The sequence below is a fragment of the Vulpes vulpes genome, chromosome 10, assembly GCF_048418805.1.
Source record: "Vulpes vulpes isolate BD-2025 chromosome 10, VulVul3, whole genome shotgun sequence".
In the NCBI taxonomy this organism is placed as follows: Eukaryota; Metazoa; Chordata; class Mammalia; order Carnivora; family Canidae; genus Vulpes; species Vulpes vulpes.
The window spans coordinates 35,489,825-35,513,653 of NC_132789.1; the positions used below are offsets into that span (position 1 = coordinate 35,489,825).

General features: G+C 41.9%; 1 protein-coding gene across 3 annotated transcripts in view; it reads right to left on the reverse strand.

Moving 5' to 3' along the window:
- ASAH2 (N-acylsphingosine amidohydrolase 2) overlaps positions 1-23,829 on the reverse strand; it is a 97,518-nt gene that overhangs the window by 64,171 nt on the left and 9,518 nt on the right. For 2 of the 3 annotated variants that reach the window (XM_072723547.1, XM_072723546.1), the window contains exons 2-5: positions 22,736-22,849; positions 7,430-7,545; positions 3,964-4,095; positions 899-1,104 (exon numbers count right to left, since the gene is read on the reverse strand). In XM_072723547.1, the coding sequence (XP_072579648.1) occupies positions 899-1,104; positions 3,964-4,090 (333 nt within the window). In that variant the 5' untranslated portion in view covers positions 4,091-4,095; positions 7,430-7,545; positions 22,736-22,849. The remainder of the gene's footprint in view (positions 1-898; positions 1,105-3,963; positions 4,096-7,429; positions 7,546-22,735; positions 22,850-23,829) is intronic. The other variant, XM_026014787.2, reaches the window with a different exon arrangement.

The window sequence follows — 23,829 nt, forward strand, 5'->3', positions numbered from 1 at the left end:
TCTACTGAAGATGTCTCACTCTGGCTTTTACCCTGTTGACCATCCCTCAACTGAGTCAGATCAAATCTACATATTGCAAACCCCCCTCCTCACCGTGTCATAAGGCCCACCCATAAAGAACGCTCCCTCTACTGCTTGCTTTGCACCTCATAGGTGTGTTCACTTAGGGTTTGTAGAGCTATTTCTTAGAATAGACAGTAGGGAATAATTCCTAGACTCTAAAGATGATTTATTAGGAGGAAGAAAATCTCATCAAAAAACCTCATGTCCTAGCTTCCTAGAGAAGGGTTGAGGTGAATGAATATATCCACCATCTCAACCAAGATATTGCATGCCAGCAGCCAGTAGGCCACACTCGACCCACAGACGTGCTGTCCTTGGCTTACAATGTCGGCCTCCACTAGGTTTCCAGTTTTAACTAGACTTGCCTATATTTTCCAAGTGAGTGATTTAGATCCTGAGGTCTCTGATCCAGAGATTTTCCAGCTTCTCTTGAAAAGACTTTAAGATAGGGCAGCCCTACATGGCAATAATCGCTAAAGCCATGCACTTTACAGTTGTACCCCACAACTTCCCGGCTGCCCTCCAAACTGAGGATTCTTTAGACACTTATCGGCTTACACGGGCCAGCTTCAGTCCTTTATGGTACCAGCTCACCCCCCGTGGTATGTGAGTTTGCCAGCCCTGCCACTTCCATTCATGAAAAATGGCCAATTGGCTTTATAAAGGAGTTGCAGTTGAACACACGGTCCCTCTTCAGAGTACAATATACATAGTGTTAGCAGTAAAGTCAATGGAAAAGTGAGAAGAAGATGATGTGATCATCAGGAGTAAGTGTAGGATGCAAGCTATAACATTACTTGTCTCTTTCTCCTTGAGGAGCCCATGATTTACCTACCAAGTTGATATCTGCTACTTGTCCTGTGCAGTCAGCTCGCCCAACACCAATATGGTAGCCACTAAAGTTCTGAAAGAGAGGAGGCTCTGGGGTGGTGACCACTGGCGGTGTCTGGGTGGCTGTTGTGCCATGGGTGAGTGTTGAGCCTTGAGTGGCTGTGGAGCCCAGGGTGGTTGTAGAGCTCTGGGTTGTGGGAACACCTGAATCTAAAAGCAAAATAAAATACTCAAGGAACAACATTCCAGTCCACATATTTGTTGGCATCGATTAGAACACGTAGGTTCAGGTTCCTAAGGAGAAATCGTTATATATTCTCTTATATTTAAAATATATGGTAAGAAACATCTCAGGAACTTACTGTATATAATAATCCTAAAGAAGATCTTTCTCTTGAACTGGAGATACTTCACCCTAACAGTCAAGGCCTATGTCAAATGTCCTTCAACTTCCCATTCCTTGTCAAACTCATGGCCCTGCACCTACTCCCCTTGCACTTCTCCTCTAGACAAACAAACCAGGTGCCAAACCAGGTTCCTGGCATGCAGCCTACTAGATCTAACCTCCAGGGATCTGTCTCCACCCTTCTCTGCATTCAGAGACCTTAATTCTCTCTTGTCCACCAACCAAGCTCCATGACTCCCTTCCGAGTTGGTTCATTTCCATCACACTCAGAGGCAGCTCCACTAGGTTGAGCTGGGAATGCCACGCCCCTCCCCATCTCTATGCTGCCCCTTCTTCCCCAACTCTCTTAAGCCTTTTATTCAGAATGCAGACTAGATCATATATGCTCAACATAGCTCCACCTGGGCAGCCTGGTGGCTCAGCGGTTTAGCGCCACCGTCAGCCCAGGGCCTGATCCTGGAGACCCAGGATCGAGTCCCATGTCAGCCTATTTCTCCCTCTGCTTATGTCTCTGCCTCTCTCTCTCTCTCTCTCTCTCTCTCTCTGTCTCTCATGAATAAATAAATAAAACCTTTAAAAAAATTTAAAAACATAGCTCCACCTTATTTTACTCATATCACCATCAACATATATGCGTGTACATGTCCTATGTGACTATCACACACACACACACACACACACACACACACACACACTCAAGGGAGGCAGAATGGCACAGAGCCTACAAGAGCAGATTCCAGAAACAAATACCCTGTGTTTGAAAATGGACTCTACCACTTACTAACCGAACAAATCACTTACCCTTTTCTCCTCTGATTATTCTCATCTATAAAATAGGGCTAACAATACTCTACTTGCTAGGGCTGTTTTGAACAATCAATATGTTAATACATATTAAACATTTAGAATAATTGCCAGCATATAGCTTTGGTCCTATTTACATATTAAGATATCTTACATATGTTTGTTCTTTGTTTGTTTGTTTCCACCCCAGACAATAGCCAAGGTGGCCAAGGCAACAGATGTCACTGTCACAAGCATCAGTGCTCAGAAAGTACTTAGTCAGGAGATTGCTGACTCCCTGGGATCCTGAGGACTCAAGAAAAGGTAGAGGTCACCTAGTCTGATCTCCTCAATTTTATGTATAGGAAAACTGGAGCCCAGAGAAGGAATGTAACGACAATTTCATGGACAGCACGAGATGAATCAGGTCCTCTGACTCAGAATCTGATGCTATTTCATCTATATTCACTGTGTAGTTAGAATCCATATTTTCTCAACCACAAGCCTTCGAGAGATCAATTATTGCAAGGAAGGAGGCAGGCACCTTTGCCTTATTGATACTAAGTAGAAATGGAATGCCAACCAAAGCAAACCAAGTCCAATGGCCAAGGGTGATTTCTTTATGACCTCAGAATCTCAGGTTCTACATCTGGAAAATGGTACTAAGACTAGCACCTACCTTTATAGAAGTTTTATGAGAATTAAGTGAGAAAAGTATGTAGACTCTTGACCATAGTGCTCAACACACAGCAACTACTCAACAAACAGCAACTCCTACTCTAAGAATAGTTACCTTAACTGTTGATCACCTCCCTGAGTCTCAGCCTCTGGATTCTCTAACTTTAAAAGCCAAAACTAAGGAAGTCTTACGGGTCCTTTCTTTCCTAGCAGTTCATGCCCCTGCTCTCCACACCACTGGCACAGAGAATCTCTGTCCCTCTGTGTTTGCAGGGAATTGAAAGCTCAGGGTCATGGTAGAGAATGTGCTGGAAAGAAGAGGCCACAAGAGGGAAAACTGAGATGAAAGCCTTTTCTGTTTGGCCTAAAGCCAGCCCTCCCTTTACTTGGGTCAAAACATTCAACCCCCACCTGTCTTCTCTACTTATTTACTAGTATAGGACCCGCCATTAAAGTAGGGCTCCATCAAAGATCCAAGGGCCCAATATTGCCTGTAAATGTAGCCTACATCATCTTCAAAATCTAAATAAATTCCCAATATTAGTATATATATATATATATATATATAGAGAGAGAGAGAGAGAGAGAGAGAATTGCCTAAATCATCCATTCTAGCTTCTCTTGAAAATTCTGGGGATCTGAGTCCATGTGACCCCATGACAACTAACAGTTGGCACTCAGGAGGGGCTGCAGATCGTTGCCCTACCCTGTTCCACCTCCTCACTCCACTTCATTTATAAAACTTGATCGGCCTTCCTAAGAATTTGAGTTCAATGCTTTCCACAGACTAGTTGATATTCAATGGGTCTTTCATTCTCCTTTTGTCCCCAAGGGAAGATGATGCCCAAGAAAAGTCAAAGAGAAGGACAGGAGCATGGGGCAAATGCTCACTTTACTGGGCCTTGAAGAATTCTGAATAGGGCTTCAGTCAGTGGAAAAGTGACAGATGAGTAAGCGCCATGTCAGAATGCCTGTCAACTGACTATTTGGGGGCAAAGGTAAACTTGATAAAAATTGCTATCAATGCAGAAAGGGCAATTAATGTAAAGGTTAGCTGGCCATCCTAGGCTGCTTAAGTACACACTGAACAGCCCTGTTATCGGCATTATCAGCAGACACTGTTCTTTGCCTTGGCGTCCCCAGTAATCAAGAAACTTCCCACAGGCTAGGAATAGCACCCAAGAGAGCCCATTACAACTTGCCTTTGTGATTTTCAATGGTCCCACTGGTGATAAACAGGAGGCTGAGAAGGGCTACTGTGACAGCGGTCATCATCACGAGCAGGAAAATCAGGAACGTCTCTAATGTGGAGAAGGTGCGTTTGGCCATCTCTCCTGAGGAAAAGCAGAAATGGATGAGGCAGGAAAAGACAGGATCACAAATTAAAATGCATGTGCTTTGAGCTGCCCCAGCCCATGATGTCTTAGTGCCACCACACAAATAGACGATGGCGGCCATGGAAAGTACAGAGCATACCAGCCACTAGTTGCATATGCCAAGCCATGGCAGACAAGACCAGTCAATTATAGCACTCGTTGGTGAGCTCGGATGTGGTTTCCAGACTCTTCTCAGCACAGTGCTCATTCTAGAAGCCACCACTCACCATTTGGCATTAGCAACTAAGCTAAAATGTATGTCTATCCCTTGGCTGCATCATACTATTTTCGTTGGTGGTGATGATGCTATCTGCACATGGGTCGATGTGGGAACACTTCCGTCGACAGGGGTGATCACCCTTGGTTAGGGCTGTCCCCTATGGTCATGGCCTAAGGAAAAGGACCTTGTCTATAAGGAGGTGTCTACACACAATTTTGGCCTTTAGGGATCCCTGGGTGGCGCAGCGGTTTAGCGCCTGCCTTTGGCCCAGGGCGCGATCCTGGAGACCCGGGATCGAATCCCACGTCGGGCTCCTGGTGCATGGAGCCTGCTTCTCCCTCTGCCCATGTCTCTGCCTCTCTCTCTCTCTCTCTCTCTCTCTCTCTCTGTGACTATCATTAAAAAAAAAAAAACTATTTTGGCCTTTAAATTCCATTTGCTAACCCTCAGTTAACATCTAATGAGAAAAAAGTATGAAAGGGAAGGTGCCGTCTCTGGTCTCAAGCCAGGCATTAGGAAAATCTCCCTCTTCTATCATCAGAAAGATCCCATACATTTTACAAACCCTGTCAAAGGATGAAGACAAAGACAAAGCTGCAAAGACAATGCCTCTGTGTTCTACAAAGGCAGAAAATGTCCTTACAGATCCCTTAAGATACTTTAGGAGTCAGAGTCATCATCACTCAGAGAGACTATGGAAGCTAAAAATTCACATATTGTAGGAAAAGGTATAATATGGTGGTTAAAAATTGGATTTTAGGGGATCCCTGGGTGGCTCAGCGGTTTGGTGCCTGCCTTCGGCCCAGGGCGCGATCCTGGAGTCCCGGGATCGAGTCCCATGTCAGGCTCCTGGTATGGAGCCTGCTTCTCCTTCCTCCTGTGTCTCTGCCTCTCTCTCTCTATATATATATGTCTATCGTAAGTAAGTAAGTAAATAAATAAATCTTTTAAAAAAATGGATTTTACCTTCTGACTCCAGAATCCAAATATCATTTCTGCCACTTACTCAGCAACCTTGGGAGATCCTCCCCAACACTGAACCTTAGTTTTTCCATCTGTAAATGGAGGTGTGATGATGATGATAACCTTAGTCCTCACCTTACAGAGTTCTTATGAAAATGAGATGACAAGCAATAATTTGTCCTGTAGGTGTTCAAAATGTTTGCAGTTATCGTTAGGTTGCAAAACAGCAACTCTGCTCCTCACTGTTCTTGAAGGGAGTTTAAATGAAGCTGCATTAAAGAATTCTTGGAATCACAGGTAGGAACTTCAGAGCTCATTTTCTCAACCCATACTTCAGGGAACCATAGCAATGAGATGGGATTAGAGTCCTAGGACGTGCTGCCAAGATGGGTATTATGTGACTCAGATGCTATCCCCCCCATAAAGTTACAAATTCCCTCCAAACAAGTGTGCTTAGCATGGCCCAACTTTCTGTTTCAATTTGATTTAGTTGACAAGATAGAGGAGCTAACAGTTCATCTGTAAAAAGAGAGTCTACATTTACAAATCTAAATCCTCAAGTTTCCTTTCAAAATAGTTCATAAACCATGGCAACACTGAGTCAGCATTCCTGGGTGCCAAGAGCTTATAGAACATAGTAGCTGCTGTTCCTTCAGAGGGGGCATGTGTCCTCCAACCCACCACAGACTCTTCCCAGTGGCCCTTTTCTATCTAAGTTACTACCTTATTTTGTACTTATTTTATTTTGCAATCCCTGGACTGGAGTTTATTTATTTCTTTAAAGATTTTATTTACTTATTTGAGATAGAGAGAGAGCACAAGAGGGGAGGAGGGCAGAGGGAGAGAGAGAAGCAGACTCTCCGCTGAGCAGGGAGCCCAACGTGGGGCTCGATCACAGGACCCTGAGATCATGACCTGAGCCAAAGGTAGATGCTTCACTGACTGAGCCCCCCCGCCCAGGTGCCCTTGGACTAGAGTTTAAAAATCAGTCTAGCAGCAAACGTTTCACAGGTAAGGCTGAACTGGAAGTGAACAAAGAGACTGGCACATCTTCCTAAATTAGTACCCTTTCCTGGTCCATTTATCACCACCATGGTCACTTTCACTGCTACCATCAGGGACAACTTCAAATTTAAGGCAAAACAAATTAGTTCTGATCTTGGTCCCAACATTCACTGTCAGCCCTCAGGAGTCAGGAAACACATCTAACCTGTGCCTCTGAAACTTGGACGATCCAAGTACATTTACTAGTCTGTAGCTGCTATCTCAGTGGCAAACCTCAAACCCAGTGTACCTAGTTCTTTCTAAAAGCTTTGGTTTCACTCATCTTCCTTCTGGCTGGGAGAGTTGCTGCTCCACCAGGACAATTCAACAAGGCCGAGCGGCAGCAGACCTCCCGACCCCAGAGCATCTACATGCACATGGCACATACGTGTGAATGTGGCCACATGGTAGGAGCCTATACAACACACAGACATGGCTCCAAATAACTTTTTTTTTTTTTGCTAGCTTTATTCTGCTGAACTGATTACCACCAGCAGCATTTTACACAAGCCAACAGTGGCACTTGATCTAACATTAGAGTTTCCAGCTCTAACTCAGATTTTCATCATGTACTTCATGGGTTTCACTGTCCTGTTGCCAGAATTACCGCCAACATTATTACCTTTCTTTTTTAACTGGTTCCACTATTTATTTTTCATTGATGACTACAATCTGGATTCAAATCTAAAGCAAATGCCTTTTTGCTTTTTTTTTTGCTTTTTTTTTTTGCATGTCTGCCTTCGAAATACACCATGGAGAGCTGAGCTAGTGGTTGGAACTCAAAAGATTTGACATTTCCCACTGGTTCTCACTTGATCTGGCACAGTTTGCAAGCCCAGTGATGAGGCTGGGACACAACAGCAAGCCCACTTGCCACATCTCTACCATCTCTACCACATCTCTGTTTTTCAAGATCGTGAGAGTAAAAAGGTAATAATTTAGCAAAACGGGTTTCCAAAGCTAAGAAAACGGAGTGAAGCTTTTCGCATTTCAGCAAGATCTCTAAGACAAAGGGATGATTCAAGACCCCTCCCTCCCTCTCCAAGAAAATACAAGTACTCTTACCTGATTCAACCAATCAAAAGAAATCCTGCATCCAGTAAAGCAAATGACCATCCAGAATGTCGTTCCTTTCCCCCCTGCACGGTGCTCAGCCAAGATTTCTCAGCATGTTCTGAAACCTAGTGAGGAAAGATGTTCACAGTCATGCCCAGGAGAGTAGAGTTCTCATTAGCATACTGGTGTGGGCTTGGTGCAGGACGAGATTAAAGTGTATTGATAACAAGAGCCGTCTGCAAACTCTCCCCTGGGACAGACTGATACTGAGGTAAAAGTTGCAGAAGATCTGCTGGGCTGAAGGTCATTGACTTCAGCGTTTACACACCTCCCCAGCACAGCAAGCTCTGTGCGAGGTCTGTAACCTAGAGCACCAAAAAAAGAGCACCTGCTTTATTTGCCTCTGGTTACTCCACCAGTGCTCAAGAGGCATTGATGATGCATGCTGGACATTAGTGTGGGCTACAGCTCACGTTGAGCTATGTGTACACCAATTTCAGGTGAGGAAAGTGATTTTAACTCTTAGGTTCTTGTGCATAAAAAGAATGTGAAGGTTTAGGTGAAATGAGAATGTGAATAATGAATATACAACAGGGCAAGAATGCTGTGCAACCATTAAATAATTTAATGACCTGAAACTCCTTTAAGGTGTTTTAAGTTTAAAAGACATTATAATCCTGTTTTTAAAAAGTATACATTATTTATATATGTGTGGTCATGAAGACTATAAGAAATCACAGCAAGATTTTAAGATGTAATCTGGTGATAGGATTATGAGTGAATTTTGTTTTCATTTTTTCATGAAAAATATTTTCTGTAAGAGCCATGCACAGTTTTGTAATGGAGAAGATAAAATGTGTTACCTCCTCCTGAAGGATGTATACTGTATAACAGCATGGAGTTAAACAGAGGCCCATAAGAGGCAAAGAGAGGAAGAAATAGGCCAACCTTTGGTTCCTACAAAATCTAAGCTGTCCAGGAAGCAGCTGGAAGAACACATAGGCCTCTTCATGTCTTGCAGAGTTAAAAGAGACCAGCCCCCAAAGTCCAGTGGAAAAACCAGAGATAGAAGTGCCTTCCAATAGTGCATTTAGTAATGTGGCTTAGCTACTTCTCTGCTACACGGTGGGGGCTGGGAGGAAGGCAGGTTAAATTATGTCATTAAACCAGTTTGGTTTTTTTTACATGCATTTATGCTAGAATTCTTGGTGTCAAGGAGCAGAGGTCAAATCCAGGTAACTTAAGCAGTGCAGGGAAGAGAGAAGTAAATTCACTGGAAGGCAGCAAAAAGAAGTTGAAGACACAGGCTCTGGAAGGCCAGACATCAGGGCAGATCCAGGTGGCAGGAGCTACCACCATTGAGATGGATCCACCCCAGCTGTGGTAGGTCTCTATGTTGCACCACCTGGGATTCAGTTCCTGAGAGACAGCATCTGACTGGCCTAGCTCAGAGCATAGACACATCCTTTCCCTTGAGGAGAGATGGAAATAGTCCTCTCAATAAGACCATCCCCACAGAGAATGGGTAATTCTCTAGAATGAAATCAAGGCAGGTAAAACACAACAGACATCCACTAGTGACTTGCCACGAGATTGTCTCCCAAACTTCACCCTAACAGTGGACCTCCAAACTGTACTTTCCGTTCCCCCCACCCCAGACCTCGCCACTACTTTCCTCCCCAAGAAAAGAGCCCTGCCATGCTCATTCACACCAAGACTTTGAAGGTGGTCACCCACAGTCTAGTCCGGTAGAATCATTGTAACCAGGGTTGTAGTAGATCACATATCATTTCTTCCAGACAATATACGAAGAACCATCCCTAAATACCAAGGGTGAGAACTGAGGAAATGCCGAGCACTGCAGCAGGGCCAGTGGAGAAGTGATGTTAGGTCAAGGGGATTTGCAATGCCCATCAAAACAGCGGGCTCCTGAAGCCAGGATTAAAACTACCTGGGGGTGGGGGGGGGCAGATAACATCACTGCAAATATTTTAACTTGTACATATATTTTATTTCTGTCTGAATGGCCCTCAGATAAAGCTTGTTTGCTAGGATACAGATAATTGTCCTACTCTACCCATTACACCAAGACATGCACGCATACGCTACCACCCCTTACAGATGAGGAAACACACAGAGAAAGGTTAGGCTTCTAGAATAGGAAAGGATAGTTAAAAGGGAGCACGGTTGAGCAATACTTATTGCAGCATGTGAGCCCAAGTCTCCAGATTCCTAGGCAAGATCTCTTGCCTCTCACCAAATTCTTATTGTGTCACTTTGATCAGGGCCCTGGCATCGCAGCCTCTGGGAATAAGCAAGTGGTCATTCCTCGTTAGCAGGTGATGAAGCAAACCATGTCCTCTGTCTCCTCACACTATCACAGAGGGAGAACTACCCAGCAGAGGGCAGAGGCAGCTAGAGAGAAACATATGAACTGTATTCGACCCCCAAAATGCTTCTCCCAAAACCCCAACTCATAAACCATCAAACAATATCATCAGTTTTTTTACTTATACCTACAGAGTAGGGGCCTGCAAAGGCTTGATGCTGACTTTCTATGCTCCATGCTAATCGTCACATTTTTTTTCATTCTTTGCTCTTTGCAATAATTGAAGAATAAATTACTTTTAAAAAGTATTATTTCATGAAGCATCCAGATTGTGGTCTTTAAATACTTTTTCTTACTAAAGGGAACAAAAGATCCTTGAAGAAATGGCTGGTTCTGGGTCTAGGGCAAGAAAGACACAAAAGAAACCTGCAACATGTTTTCATACAAGGAATTAATGAAGCCAAGATGATGATAAGATGATTAGAATTATGTAAAAAGATAGAGGTTCCCTCTCAAATGGGTCAGTTTGGGCATCAGTTAAAAAAAATAACTGCAATAGATTGACATAAACCAAATTTGCTTAAGTCCATGATGTCATAGTGATACTTAAAAAAAACCTCATTGATTACCTGTAAAAGATGCTACCTTTAAAATAATGAATTCCAATTTGTTTTTCTGAAAACTGGTAAGAAATAAAGGATGCAGGGGTGGGGGTGCAGATCAAGAATGTCCTCTGCTTTTCCTATATAAAGGCATCTTGAGATGCCTTGGGAAAGCCAATCATTGATGAGGGATAATATCTCACACTTGACATATTCCAGCCAATCAGTGAAGAAAGAATGACACATCAAGAATCTAGATGTTTTGCGAACCCTTAGTGAAAAGGTGGACTCAGGCAGTGATCATCAACTGGATGCTTATGTCACCAAAAGAGAGACAAATAAATATTACAAGCCTCTGAGTGATGTGCTCTTCTCAAGTACTCTTACCAAAAGAAAAAGGAACCCTAAATTAGATCAGCCTCTATATCCAAGTGCTTGTTTATGGAAAATACAAAAGACAACCAACTATAGTAGAAGACACTGTGAAGATGCATAGAGCAAGCACAACCAGACTGAGAAAGGCTCTGTAGGACAAATGACCCAGTTTCTTTAACAGAGATTGTTAAAGTGGAGTGGGAAGGAGAGGTGAAGAAGTAAGAGGATAAGGAGGAGGAGGGGAAGGAAACAGGAGGAGGGGCAGAGTGGAGAGGAGAGAGAAAGGCAGGGGAGGAGAGGAGAATATAGGAGAAGAAACTGCGGATTAAAAGAGGCTGAAGAGATGTCAATCAATTTATGCTGTATCACTCAAACCCTGATTATTTAGAACCTTATTCAAACAAACTGGTTTTGAAACTTATGAGACAATTGGGAAAATTGGAACATTGACTAGATATTTGATGATATTAAGGAATTATTATTAAGAATGTGTGTATGATAATGAAGTTGTAGTCAGATCTTTGAAATAGTCCTATCTTTTAGACATATTCTGAAACAGATTTTTTTAAATAAATAATATCCAAAGTGCAAAGATTGATGAATGGATGGATTGGCAGATGGATGGATGGATGGATGGATGGATGGATGAATGGATGGATGAATGAGTGGGGGGATGGATGAGTGGGGGGATGGATGGATAGGTGGATACATAGATGGGTAAATGGATGAGTGATGGACCGGTCAGGGGCTAGAATAATGGGAAATAAGCTTTGCTCTTTAGTATGCCTGTGGAGGGAAGAGATGTGTTTTAAAACCCTGTTGGTTCTATAGAGGGCTTCCCTCAACACTCTTTCTAAACCTGGGTGGATGCCAACACCAGACACTCATTTGCCTAGAGTCCCAGATGCAGTTTCAGTTCTGTCTTTGAGATGCACTGGTGTGAGATTTTGATTCAGAACTGAGCCACATAGGAAGAGACACTCAATTGTACATCTGTTTTGTTGGTTTGGATCGTGGCAGCATGACTGAGACAGTAGTATGGTGACTTCTTCTAGATACTACAGCCCCTTCTCTATTTCAGGACCATGACCAAAGCAGCCCATCCCTCAGCAGCTCAGGTCTGTATTTAAGTCGACAGGTTTTTTCTGGAAGTTCAACCCCAATTCTCTGTTTTGAGCCTTCACGATGATTCGGCAAGTTATCTCCATCCCCTAATAAATCCTGTTTATCTTGAGCTAGATGGAGTAGATTCTGTTATCTCCAACTAAGAACCTGCCCAAGCTAAAATCTCATAAAAGTGAGCATTGGACCTCCCTTTGGAGAATATATGCATTCCAACCACTGGACACTGTGTAGGCCAAGCTGCCTCTGGGAACATTTTTGAAGTTAAAAGTAATAAGCAGTCTAACACAATGAATTCTTCATTAGGTCAGAAAAGAAATTAGTTTTAAGTACACAGGGCTGCCATACTGATACCTTACTACCTCATACATTTTTCAAAGGACTGAAAAATCCCTTTGAAACTCAAAGCAGTCCCATTATCAGCTATTTATAGATTCACCATCATACTTGTCTCCATTGAATCTTGACCTCAAACCTCAAGCAATAGAAAAGAGGTCCCTTCTGTTCCAAGCTGGAGAGATTGTTCCTTATTAAAACCCTCTGCACCTGTCATATGTTGAGCTTGAGAATGAGGCTAATGGATGTACTTCACTGCAGTGGGGAGCCCAGTTTCCTTCTATAAGGGATGTCCCAGCTCTGACCACAGTGGCAGAGCAGAGGAGGAAGATAGTGTGCAACAGAGCAGTGCACTGTGGCTCTCCTTCCCTGGGAGGTTCACAATGCCCTTGTTCCCAGCAACTTTTACAATCCTGCTTTTCTTACAGAAGAAGGTAGATAAACTTCTCTAGGGAAGCAGAGTTTCTCTCCCCAAATTTACCTCAGTCCTGATTTTGATTCAAAGGGCAAAAAATAAAGGCAAAGATTGAATATACAAGAAGGACTGGAATTTGGAATCTGAAGATTGAAGCTTTTTTTCTCAGTGACTCTAATCTCTCTGTTTCATTCTCCTTATTGGAAAAATGGAGACTAACAAAAACCTACCTTGCTGAAAGGTTCACACAGGCAACATATATTTTTAAAGTTCTTTGCTAACTCTACAGCTTGCTGTGAATGAGTTATTAAATTAGGCTGACTGTAGATGCCCAAGAGTGGTAGTTCTGTGCATTTAGCCTTATAACACAGTTCTTTTCTGGGTGGTTTTAATGATCTTCCCAGTAGAGTCTAACAAACTCAGTGTCCGGAAGAAGGGGTGTCCTTTGCCATTTTGGAAACATCCAGAGAGTTTGAAATGTAGGTAAGACTGGAAATGAAATTTTTCCCTATTTTCCTACTTTTAGAAAACCAACATGGGGCTATGTAACCTTTACAGAGTGTTTGGAAATTATTCTCTTGATGATTTGTCTTTTTCCAAAACCACGGATAGGAATTTATTACATTTGGCAGTGACAAATTTGACCTGTTTGCCATAGATTATGAAGGCAGATTCGGGGAAAATAGGCTGCAGTTGCATTTATCTTCATTTTAGGGACAAGGTTGCAACATCTTTTGATGTAACTCATTCCCTCTATGTAAATCTCAGATGCTTAGCATCTTCCATCAGCACAGTGCGCTTGTGGAAAAAATACCACATTGTTCACATTATAGGGATCCCAGAAGAAGAAGATAGAGAAAGAGGGGCAGAAAATGAATTTGAAAAAAATAATTGCTGAAAACTATTCTAATCTGGGGGAGGAAATCAATATCTAGATCCAGGAAGCAGAGAGACCCTCCCCTCCAAAATCAACCCAAGGAGGGCCACATTGAGACATGGAGTAGTCAAAATGGCAAAAGTGATAAAGAAAAGTTCTTAAAAGCAGCAAGAAAAAAAAAGACAGTTATATACTAGGGAAATCCTATAAGGTTATCAGCAGATGTTTCAGCACTTTGGAGGCCAAAGGGGGAGTGGCATGATATATTCAGAGCACTGAAAAGAAAAAAATCTGCAAACAAGAATACTCTACTCAGCAGCACTGTCACTTAAATAGAAGGAGGGATAGAGTCTCAAAAAAAAAAAAAAGTTTTGCACACAAATAAAAACTAAAAGGAATTCATGACCACCAAACCAGCCCTATAAGAAATATTACAGGGGACTCTATGAGAGGAAAGGGAAGAATGTGAGAGTGTGAAAAGACAAGGGATTTGTAAAATAAAAGATGTAAAATAAGACACCATAAGCCTAAAACATGGGGAGGACAGGAATAAAGAATGGGTTAAAACTTAAATGACCATCAACTTAATATAGACTGCTACATGCACATGTTTTATACAAATGTAGTGGTAACCACACGTCAAAATGCAAAATAATAAGTATGCAATATGAATAAAGAGAAAGTAACCAAAATATATCACTAAAGAAAGTCAACAAACCATGAAAGAAAGCAGGAGAGGAAAAGATCAGCAAAAAACTACATAAACAAACACAAAACAAGTAGCAAAATGGTAATAAATACATATCTATCAATAATTACTTTGAATATAAATGGACTAAACTCTCCAATCAAAAGACATAGGGTGACAGAATGGATTAAAAAACAAAACAAAACAAAAACTACAAGACCCATCTATATGCTGCCTACAAGAGGTCATTTCAGACCTAAAGACACCTGCAGACTGAAAGTGAAGGGCTAGAGAAATATTTATCGTACAAATGGAAATCAAAAGAAAGCCAGAGTAGCATCACTTATAGAGGACAAAATAGACTTTAAAACAAAGACTGTAACAAGAGGTGAAGAAGGGCACTATATAATCGTAAACGGGACATTCCAATAAGAAGATATAAGAATTATAAATATTTTGCACCCAACTGGGAGCACCCAAATACATAAAACAGTTAATAACAAATATAAAGGAAACAATTGATAGTAATACAATAGTACTAGGGGAACTTAACACCCCACTTACATTGATGAACAGATCATCCAAAAAGCAAATCAACCAGGAGACAATGGCTTTGAATGACACATTGGACCAGATAGATTTAACAGATATATTCAGAAAATTCCTTCCTAAAACAGAAGAATATACATTCTTTTCAAGTGCACATCGAACATTCTCTGAAAGAGATCACATATTAGGCCACAAAACAAGTCTCAACAAATTGAAAAAGATCGGAGTCATACCATGCATCTTTTCTGACCACAATACTATGAAACTAGAAATCAATGACAAGGAAAAAATCAGGAAGAAACACAATTATGTGGAGGTTAAATAACATGCTACTAGACAATGAATGAGTCAACCACAAAAATCACAGAAGAAATAAAAAACTATATGGAAACCAGTGCAAATGAAAACACAGCAATCCAAAACCTGTGGAATGCAGCAAGAGCTATTCTCAGAGGGAAGTATATGGCAATACAGGCCTATGTCAAGAAGCAAGAAAAATATCAAATAAACAACCTAAAGTTACACTTAAAGGAGCTAGAAGAAGAACAAACAAAACCCCAAACTAGCAGAAGAAAGGCAATAATAAAGACCAGAGGAGCAATAAATGACATAGAAACTAAAAAAATCAATAGAACAGATCAATGAAACCAGGAACTAGTTCTTTGAAAAGATCAACAAAATTGATAAACCTCTAGCCAGACACATAAGAAGAGAGAGGGAGAGAGAGGACCCAAATAAACAAAATCACAAATAAAAGAGGAGAAATAAACAACTGACATCACGGAAGTACAAAGGATTATTAAGAGATTATGATAAATTATATGCTAACAAATTGGACAACCTAGAAGAAATGGATAAACTCCAAGAAACATATAACCAACCAAAACTAAAACAGGAAGAAATAGAAAATTTGAACAGACTAATTACCAGCAATGAAATTGAACCAGTAATCAGAAAACTCCCAACAAACAGAAGTGCAAGACCATATGGCTTCACATGCGAGTTTGCCAAACATTTAAAGAAGGGTTAATACCCATTCTTCTCAAACTACTCCAAAAAATAGAAAAGGAAGTAAAACTTCCAAATTCATTCTATGAGGCCAGCATTACCCTGGTAACAAAACCAAATAAGGACATCACCAAAAAACAGAACTACAGGCCAATATCTCTGATAAACACAAATGCAAAAATCCTCAACAAAACACTAGCAATAACTGAATCCAACAATACATTTAAAAAAATCATACAGCACAATCAAGTGGGATTTATTTCCAAGACACAAGTGTGGTTCAATGCTCACAAAAGAACCAATGTGATATGTCGTATCAATAAGAAAAAGGACAAAAAACATATTATTATTTCAGTGGATGTAGGAAAAAGCATCCATGCATGATGAAATTCTCAACAAAGTAGGTCTAGAGAAATATATTTCAATAAAATAAAGGCCATCTTTGAAAAATCCACAGGAAACATCACACTCAGTGGGAAAAAACTGAATGCTTTCCCCCTAAGGTCAGGAACACAAGGATGCACACTCCCACTACTATTATTCAACATAGCACTGGAAGTCCTAGCCACAGCAATCAGACAGCAAAAGGAAATAAAGGCCTCCAAATTGGTAAGGAGGAAGTAAAACTTTCACTATTTGTAGATGACATGATACTATATATAGAAAACCCTAACAACTCCACTAAAAATCTACTAGAACTCTTGTTTATTGAGAGATTTTTGATACTGCTTTAATTTCCTTGCCGGTCATGGTACTGTTGAGGTTCTCTATTTCTTCCTGTTTCAGTTTTGGTAGTTTATAAGTTTCTAGGAATGCATCCATTTCTTCCAGATTGCCTAATTTGTTGGCATATAGTTGCTCATAATATGTTCTAACAAGAGTCCAGAGCCAAATGGCTTCCCAGAGGAATTCTACGAAACATTTAAAGAAGAATTAATATCTATTTTTCTGAAGCTGTTTAAAAAATTGAAATGGAAGGAAAACTTCCAAACTCGTTCTATGAGGCCAGCATCACCTTGATCCCCAAACCAGACAAAGATTCCACCGAAAAGGAGAATTAGAGATCAATATCTCTGATGAATGTGAATGCAAAAATTCTCACCAAGATACTAGCCAATAGGATCCAACAGTACATTACTAGGATTATTCACTACAATCAAGTGGGATTTATTCTTGAGCTGCAAGTATGGTTCAATATCCACCAATGAACAACGTGATATTCCACATTAATACAAGAAAGGACAAGAACCATATGATCTTCTCAATAGATGCAGAGAAAGCATTTGACAAAGTACAGCTTATTTTTTTGATTAAAACTCTTCACAGAGTAGGGATACAGGGAACGTACCTCAATATCATAAAGCCATCTATAAAAAGCCCACAGAGAATACCATTCTCAATGGGGAAAAACTGAGAGCTTTCCCCCCAGGGTCAGGAACACAGCAGGGATGTCCACGCTCACCACTGTTGGTCAACATAGTACTGGATGTCCTAGCTTCAGCAATCAGCAAAAAAGAAATAAAAGGCATCTGAGTTGGCAAAGAAGAAGTCAAATTCCCACTCCTCACAAATGACATGATGCTCCATGTGGAAAATCCAGAAGACTCCAGCTCAAAATTGCTAGAACTCATATAGGAATTCGGCAAAGTGGCAGGATATAAAATCAATGCACAGAAATCAGTTGCATTTCTATACACTAACAATGAGGCAGAAGAAAGAAATTAAGGAGTCAATCCAATTTACAATTGCACCCAAAAGCCATAGGATCCCTGGGAATAAAGCTATCCAAAGAAGTTAAGGATCTGTACTCTAAAAAGTATAGAACACTCATGAGAGAAATTAAGGAAGACACAAAGAAATGGAAAAACCTCCCATACTCATGGATTAGAAAAACAAATATTGTTAAAATGTCTATGCTACCCAGAGCAATCTATACATTCAATACAATCTCTATCAAAATACCATTGACTTTTTTCACAGAGCTGGAAAAAATAATCCTAAAATTTGTATGGAACCAGAAAAGACCCTGAGTAGTCAGAGGAATATTGAAAAAGAAAACCAAAGCTGGTGGCCTCACAATGCCTAACTTCAAGCTGTACTACAAAGCTGTGGTCATCAAGACAGTGTGGTACTGGCACAAAAACAGACACATAGATCAATGGAACAGAACAGAGAACCCAGAAATGGACCCTGAACTCTACAGTCAACTAACCTTCCACAAAGCAGGAAAGACTACCCACTGGAAAAAAGACAAGTCTCTTCAACAAATGGCGCTGGGAAAATTGGACAGCCACATGCAGGAGAATGAAACTGGACTATCTTCTTACACCTTACACAAAATAGACTCAAAATGGATGAAAGATCTAAATGTGAGACAGGAATCCACAAAAATTCTAGAGGAGAACACAGGCAGCAACCTCTGTGACCTTGGCCATCGCAACTTCTTGCTAGACCTGTCTACAAAGGCAAAGATGAACTATTGGGACTTCATCAAAATTGAAAGCTTTTGCACAGCAAAGAAAACAGTCAACAAAACTAAAAGACAACCAGCAGAATGGGAGAAGATATTTGCAAATGACATATCAGATAAAGGGCTAGTATCCAGAATCTATAAAGAACTTATCGGGCAGCCTGGGTGGCTCAGCGGTTTAGCGCCGCCTTCAGCCCAGGGCATGATCCTGGGGTCCCGGGAAGGAGTCCCACGCCGGGCTCCCTGCATGGAGCCTGCTTCTCCCTCTGCCTGTGTCTCCGCCTCTCTCTTTCTGTGTCTCTCATGAACAAATAAATATAATCTTAAAAAAAAAAAGAACTTATCAAATTCAACACCCAAAAACCAAATAATCCAATCAAGAAATGGGCAGGAGACATGAACAGACATTTCTCCAAAGACAAGCAAATGGCCACCTCATACCTGTCAGAATGGCTAAAATGAACAATTCAGGAAACAACAGATGTTGGAGAGGATGTGGAGAAAGGGGAACCCTCCTGCACTGTTGGTGTGAATGCAAACTGGTGCAGCCACTCTGGAAAACTGTGTGGAGGTTCCTCAAAGACTTAAAAATAGGTCTAAATGCACCTGCACACCAAAGTTTATAGCAGCAAAGTCCACAATAGCCAAACTATGGCAAGAGCCCAGATGTCCATTGGATGAATGGATAAAGCAGATGTGGTGTGTATATATATATATATTTTTTTTTTTAAAGGAATGCCTCAGATTTCTGAACATTGTTTTTGTATCCTGTGGCTTTACTGAATTTATCAGTACTAGTAGCTTTTTAAAAAGATTTTATTTATTTATTCATGAGAGACCCAGAGAGAGAGGCAGAGACACAGGCAGAGGGAGAAGCAGGCTCCATGCAGGAAGCCTGATGTGGGACTTGATCCCAGGACCCCGGGATCACGCCCTGAGCCGAAGGCAGACGCTCCACCACTGAGCCACCCAGGGATCCCCTGCTGCATTCCTATACACTAATAATGAAGCAGCAGAAAGAGAAATTAATAAAACAACCCCATTTATAGTGGCACCAAAAACAATAAAATATTTAGGAATAAACTTATCCAAAGAGCTAAAGGATCTGAACTCTGAAGACTCTAAGACACTGATAAAAGAAATTGAAGATGATACAGAAGAATGGAAAGACGTTCCATCTCATGGATCAGAAGAACAAATATTGTTAAAATGTCTATACTACCCAAAGCAATCTACAGATTTAATGCATTCCCTATCAAAATATCAACAACATTTCTCATAGAACTAGAAAAAAAATCCTAAAATTTGTACAGAACCACAAAACACCTTCAATAGCCAAAGCAAGGGATCCCTGGGTGGCGCAGTGGTTTGGCGCCTGCCTTTGGCCCAGGGCGCGATCCTGGAGACCCGGGATCGAATCCCACATCGGGCTCCCGGTGCATGGAGCCTGCTTCTCCCTCCGCCTGTGTCTCTGCCTCTCTCTCTCTCTCTGCGGCTATCATAAATTTAAAAAAAAAAAAAATAGCCAAAGCAATTTAAAAAACAAACAAAACCTGGAAGTACCACAATTCCAGATTTCAAGTTATATTACAAAGCTTTGGTGATCAAAACAGTGTGGTACTGGCACAAAAACAGGCACACAGATCAACAGAACAGAATAGAAAACCCAGAAATAAGCGCACAATTATATGGTCAATTAATCAACATAGGAGGAATAAATATCCAATGGGTAAAAGATGCTCCTTCAGTAAATGGTATTAGGAAAACTGGATAAAAACAGGTAAAAGAATGAAACTGGAACACATTCTTTTACCACACACACACAAAATAAACTCAAAATGGATCAAAGATCTCAATGTGAGACCCAAAACCACAAAAATCCTAGAAGAGAGCACAGGCAGCAATTTCTCTGATATTAGCTGTAGCAACGTTTTTCTAGGTATGTCTCCTGAGGCAAGGGAAATAAAAGTAAAAATAAATTATCAGGACTACATCATAACAGAAAGCTTCTGCACACTGAAGGAAACAACCAACAAAGCTAAAAGGCAACCTAAGCAGTGGGCGAAGATATTCACCAATGACATGTCTGATGAAGGGTTAGTATCCAAAATATATAAAGAATGTATACAACTTAACACCAAAAAAAACCCCAAAATATTTCAATTAAAAGCGGGTAGGAGACATGAACAGACAATTCTTCAAAGCAGATACCCAGATGGCCAACACACACGTACAAAGATGCTTAACATCACTCGGCATCAGGGAAATACAAATCAAAACCACAATGAGCTATCACCTCACACCTATCAGAATGGCTGAAATCCAACACAAGAAACCACAAATGTTGGTGAGGATGAGGAGAAAGGGGAAACCTCTTGCACCACAGGTGGGAATGCAAACTCGTGCAGCAAGCAGTAGGGAGGGTCCTCAGAAAGTTAAAAATAAAACTACCCTTCAATTCAGGAATCACACTACCCGGTGTTTATCCCCAAAGTGCAAAAAGACTAATTCAAAGGATACATGTGCCTCCATGTTTATTGCTGCATTATTTACAACAGCCAGATTACGGAAGCAGCCTGAGTGTCCATTGATGAGTGAACGGATAAAGATGTGGTGTGTACACAGCGGAATACTGTTCGGCCATTCAACAGAATCTTGCCATTTGCAACCACAGGGTGGGCCTAGGGAGCACTATGCTAAGCAAAATCAGTCAGAGAAAGACAAATACCACATGATTCCACTCATATGTGAAATTTGAGAAACAAAACAAAGGGGAAAAGAGAGAGAGAAACCCAGGAATGCACTTGTAAGTATAGGGATCAAACTGATGGTTACCCGAGGAGGGGAAGAGGAGATAGGGGAAAAAAGGGGGAAGCCTACCACCTTGTCCTTTGATAGAATTTGTGGGGGAAAGGACCAAGAGAAGCAGAACGTTTGCTCATATCAAAGTCTAGCCTGACTCAATGCTCCCTCCCGCCCATGGGGGTTAAGAACAACCTGAGTAGAGCTTGACACGAAAGCATATCGTCTTTCTTGTTTGGGGCCGAACCAAGCCTGAGGAGGAACACTGCCTGGCGAAAATTGCTTTTTTCCCTTCCCAGAGCACACACACTGGCCACCATTCTCAGGGGACCACCGCCCTGCACCCCCACCCTCATTAGAGTAGCCAAAAAGCAGAGGGGAGGGGAACTGGACCATCCCCATGCTGGAGAGTGAACACACCCCATTTCTCACATTCTCTCTTGGCCGTGATTTGTCTAACTCCTTCCCAATGGCAATCTACTTAAGATCCAGGGGGAAATGGGGAACAATTCTTGCTCCTATGTATCCACCTGGAGGGATAATGCCTGCAGGAGGACTTAACATCCTGGGCTTGTCATTGATCTGGGATGGTGATGAGGGTTAGGTGGCTCCAGGAATACCCCTGCTTAGAGGGTGTGGCTCCTGAGATGAGAGGAGGTGTCTAAAGTGCCCTGTGCTGTGTGGGGGGCCAGGGCCAAGCCTGTGCCTGAACCAGAAGCTGAGGGACAGCTTGGACTCTGAGGGGCTGGGGTGGGCAGTAGGGTGGGCAGCTCCCCCCTGACGGAAGTCAGGACTCCAGAAATGCAAGAGGCCAGCCCAGACTTTGCTCATAACTCTAGGAGAGAAGCCAGAGCTCAATGACGGGGGAAGGCCAGACAGGAATCTCAAGCTTGTGGGAGCCAAAGGCAGGATCCAGCTGAGATATGGAGCCAGCATGGGGCCCGGCGGCACTGAGATCTAAGCTAACAAGATGTGGCCCAACTGCAAGGGGGCGGTGGTCTTGAAAGACCCAGATGGCCTATGGAGTTTGTGACTCCACTTTATGGGTCAGGAGATTAAGGAGACTGGCATGGGTTGGGCTGACTAATCACACCAGGACGCGAAGGACAACACCGACACTTATCAAGCCAGGCAAGGGGGACATTTTTTAAGAAGTAAAAATAAAAATAAAATAACATGAATGTACTGAACTCATGGTATGTTCCAGACACTGCTCTAAAACATTACATGAGTTACCTCATTGAGTACCCACAGCAATTTTTTGAGGATGGCATTATTCCTATCCTCATTCTACATTTGATTTAAAAAGAAAGAACAAGGGATCCCTGGGTGGTGCAGCGGTTTGGCGCCTGCCTTTGGCCCTGGGCGCGATCCTGTGCATGGAGCCTGCTTCTCCTTCTGCCTGTGTCTCTGCCTCTCTCTCTCTCTCTCTCTCTGTATGACTATCATAAATAAGTAAAAATTTAAAAAAAATAAAATAAAATAAAATAAAAAGAAAGAAAGAAAAAAAGAGTCCTGGAGAAGAGAAACCAACAGACAAAGCTCATACTCTCAGTAAAAGACCAACCATCCGTCCTTTACGCATAGTTGTCTGATATTCTTAGAGTAATGGGGATGCAGTACCTACAGAGCAGTCGAAATCACAAAGCGAAGAAGAAACCAGATATGGAGACTCCGGAGAGCGGAAAGAGACAAGGATTCCACGGCCGTCCCCTACGGGGTGGAGAAGATACAGTACTTGCCTGAGGTCATGGTGATGGAGCCTTGAAGCACTCGTCCATGTCGGTCGTCTGCTCCTTTGTGGGCATCCGGGGAGGTTATGCTGTCTGGGCCCCTGGCAGTCACTGGTCAATGGGCTGTGAGTGGCAATGACATGTGTCACTTGCAGACTGAAGTATTTAGTGCAGAGGCATTAAGAGGGGGTGTGGGTTCTCCATGATCTCTCTTCCTCTGCTCTGGTGACCCTGATAACAGCCTATTCCAGATGACAGGTTACACGATCCCTGAGTCACCACTTGGAAGACATCTACTCCAGAGACTCACCAGACCAGGAGTGCGCTTTGCATAAGCAAGAAATAAATGCTTATGTGTTAAGCAATGATTTTTTCCCCACAGAGAGCCCCCCACCCATTTTGATGAACACAGCCACCTGGTTAACACCAGTGAATGAAGAAGACTCCTCACTTGGCAAAATCTTGGATCTTCTTTAACATTCCTTTCAGTCCAGCAAGTGTCACAAGGGGAATGGTTTTATTCCGGGGTGACCGCATAAAGAGAAACGAAATTTGACCCATATCTTGTACCACCCCCAGAAATTAACTCAGAATGGATCGAAGACCTTAAACGTAAGTGTAAAACTCCTACGAGAGTTGACAGGGGAGATCCTTAACGTTAGCCCTGGCCGTGATTTCTTGGACATGACACAGAAAGCGTAAGTAAGCAACGTGAGCAGAAATCAACATGTGGGATTCCATCAGACTGAAGCTTCTACACGGCACAGGAAACCACCACTAAAATGAAAAGGTAATCTACGGAATGGGGGAAAATATCTCCAAAGATATATCAGATAAGAAATTAACCCAAAGTATTTAAAGAACTCATATAACCCAATAACAAGAAACAATCCAATTAAAAAACCAGCAGAAGAACTAGATTTTTTTTCCCCAAAGAAGACCTCCAAATGATAAACAGAACATGAAAAGGACTCAACGTTCCCTTTCAAAAATATACTAAGATCCCGCCAGTTCAGAGGTCACTTTTCAGGGAGTCTCAACTCTAAGCCATAATTACAAATATAACACGTCTCCAGGTCACAGAAACTTCAGAAATAAAGTCT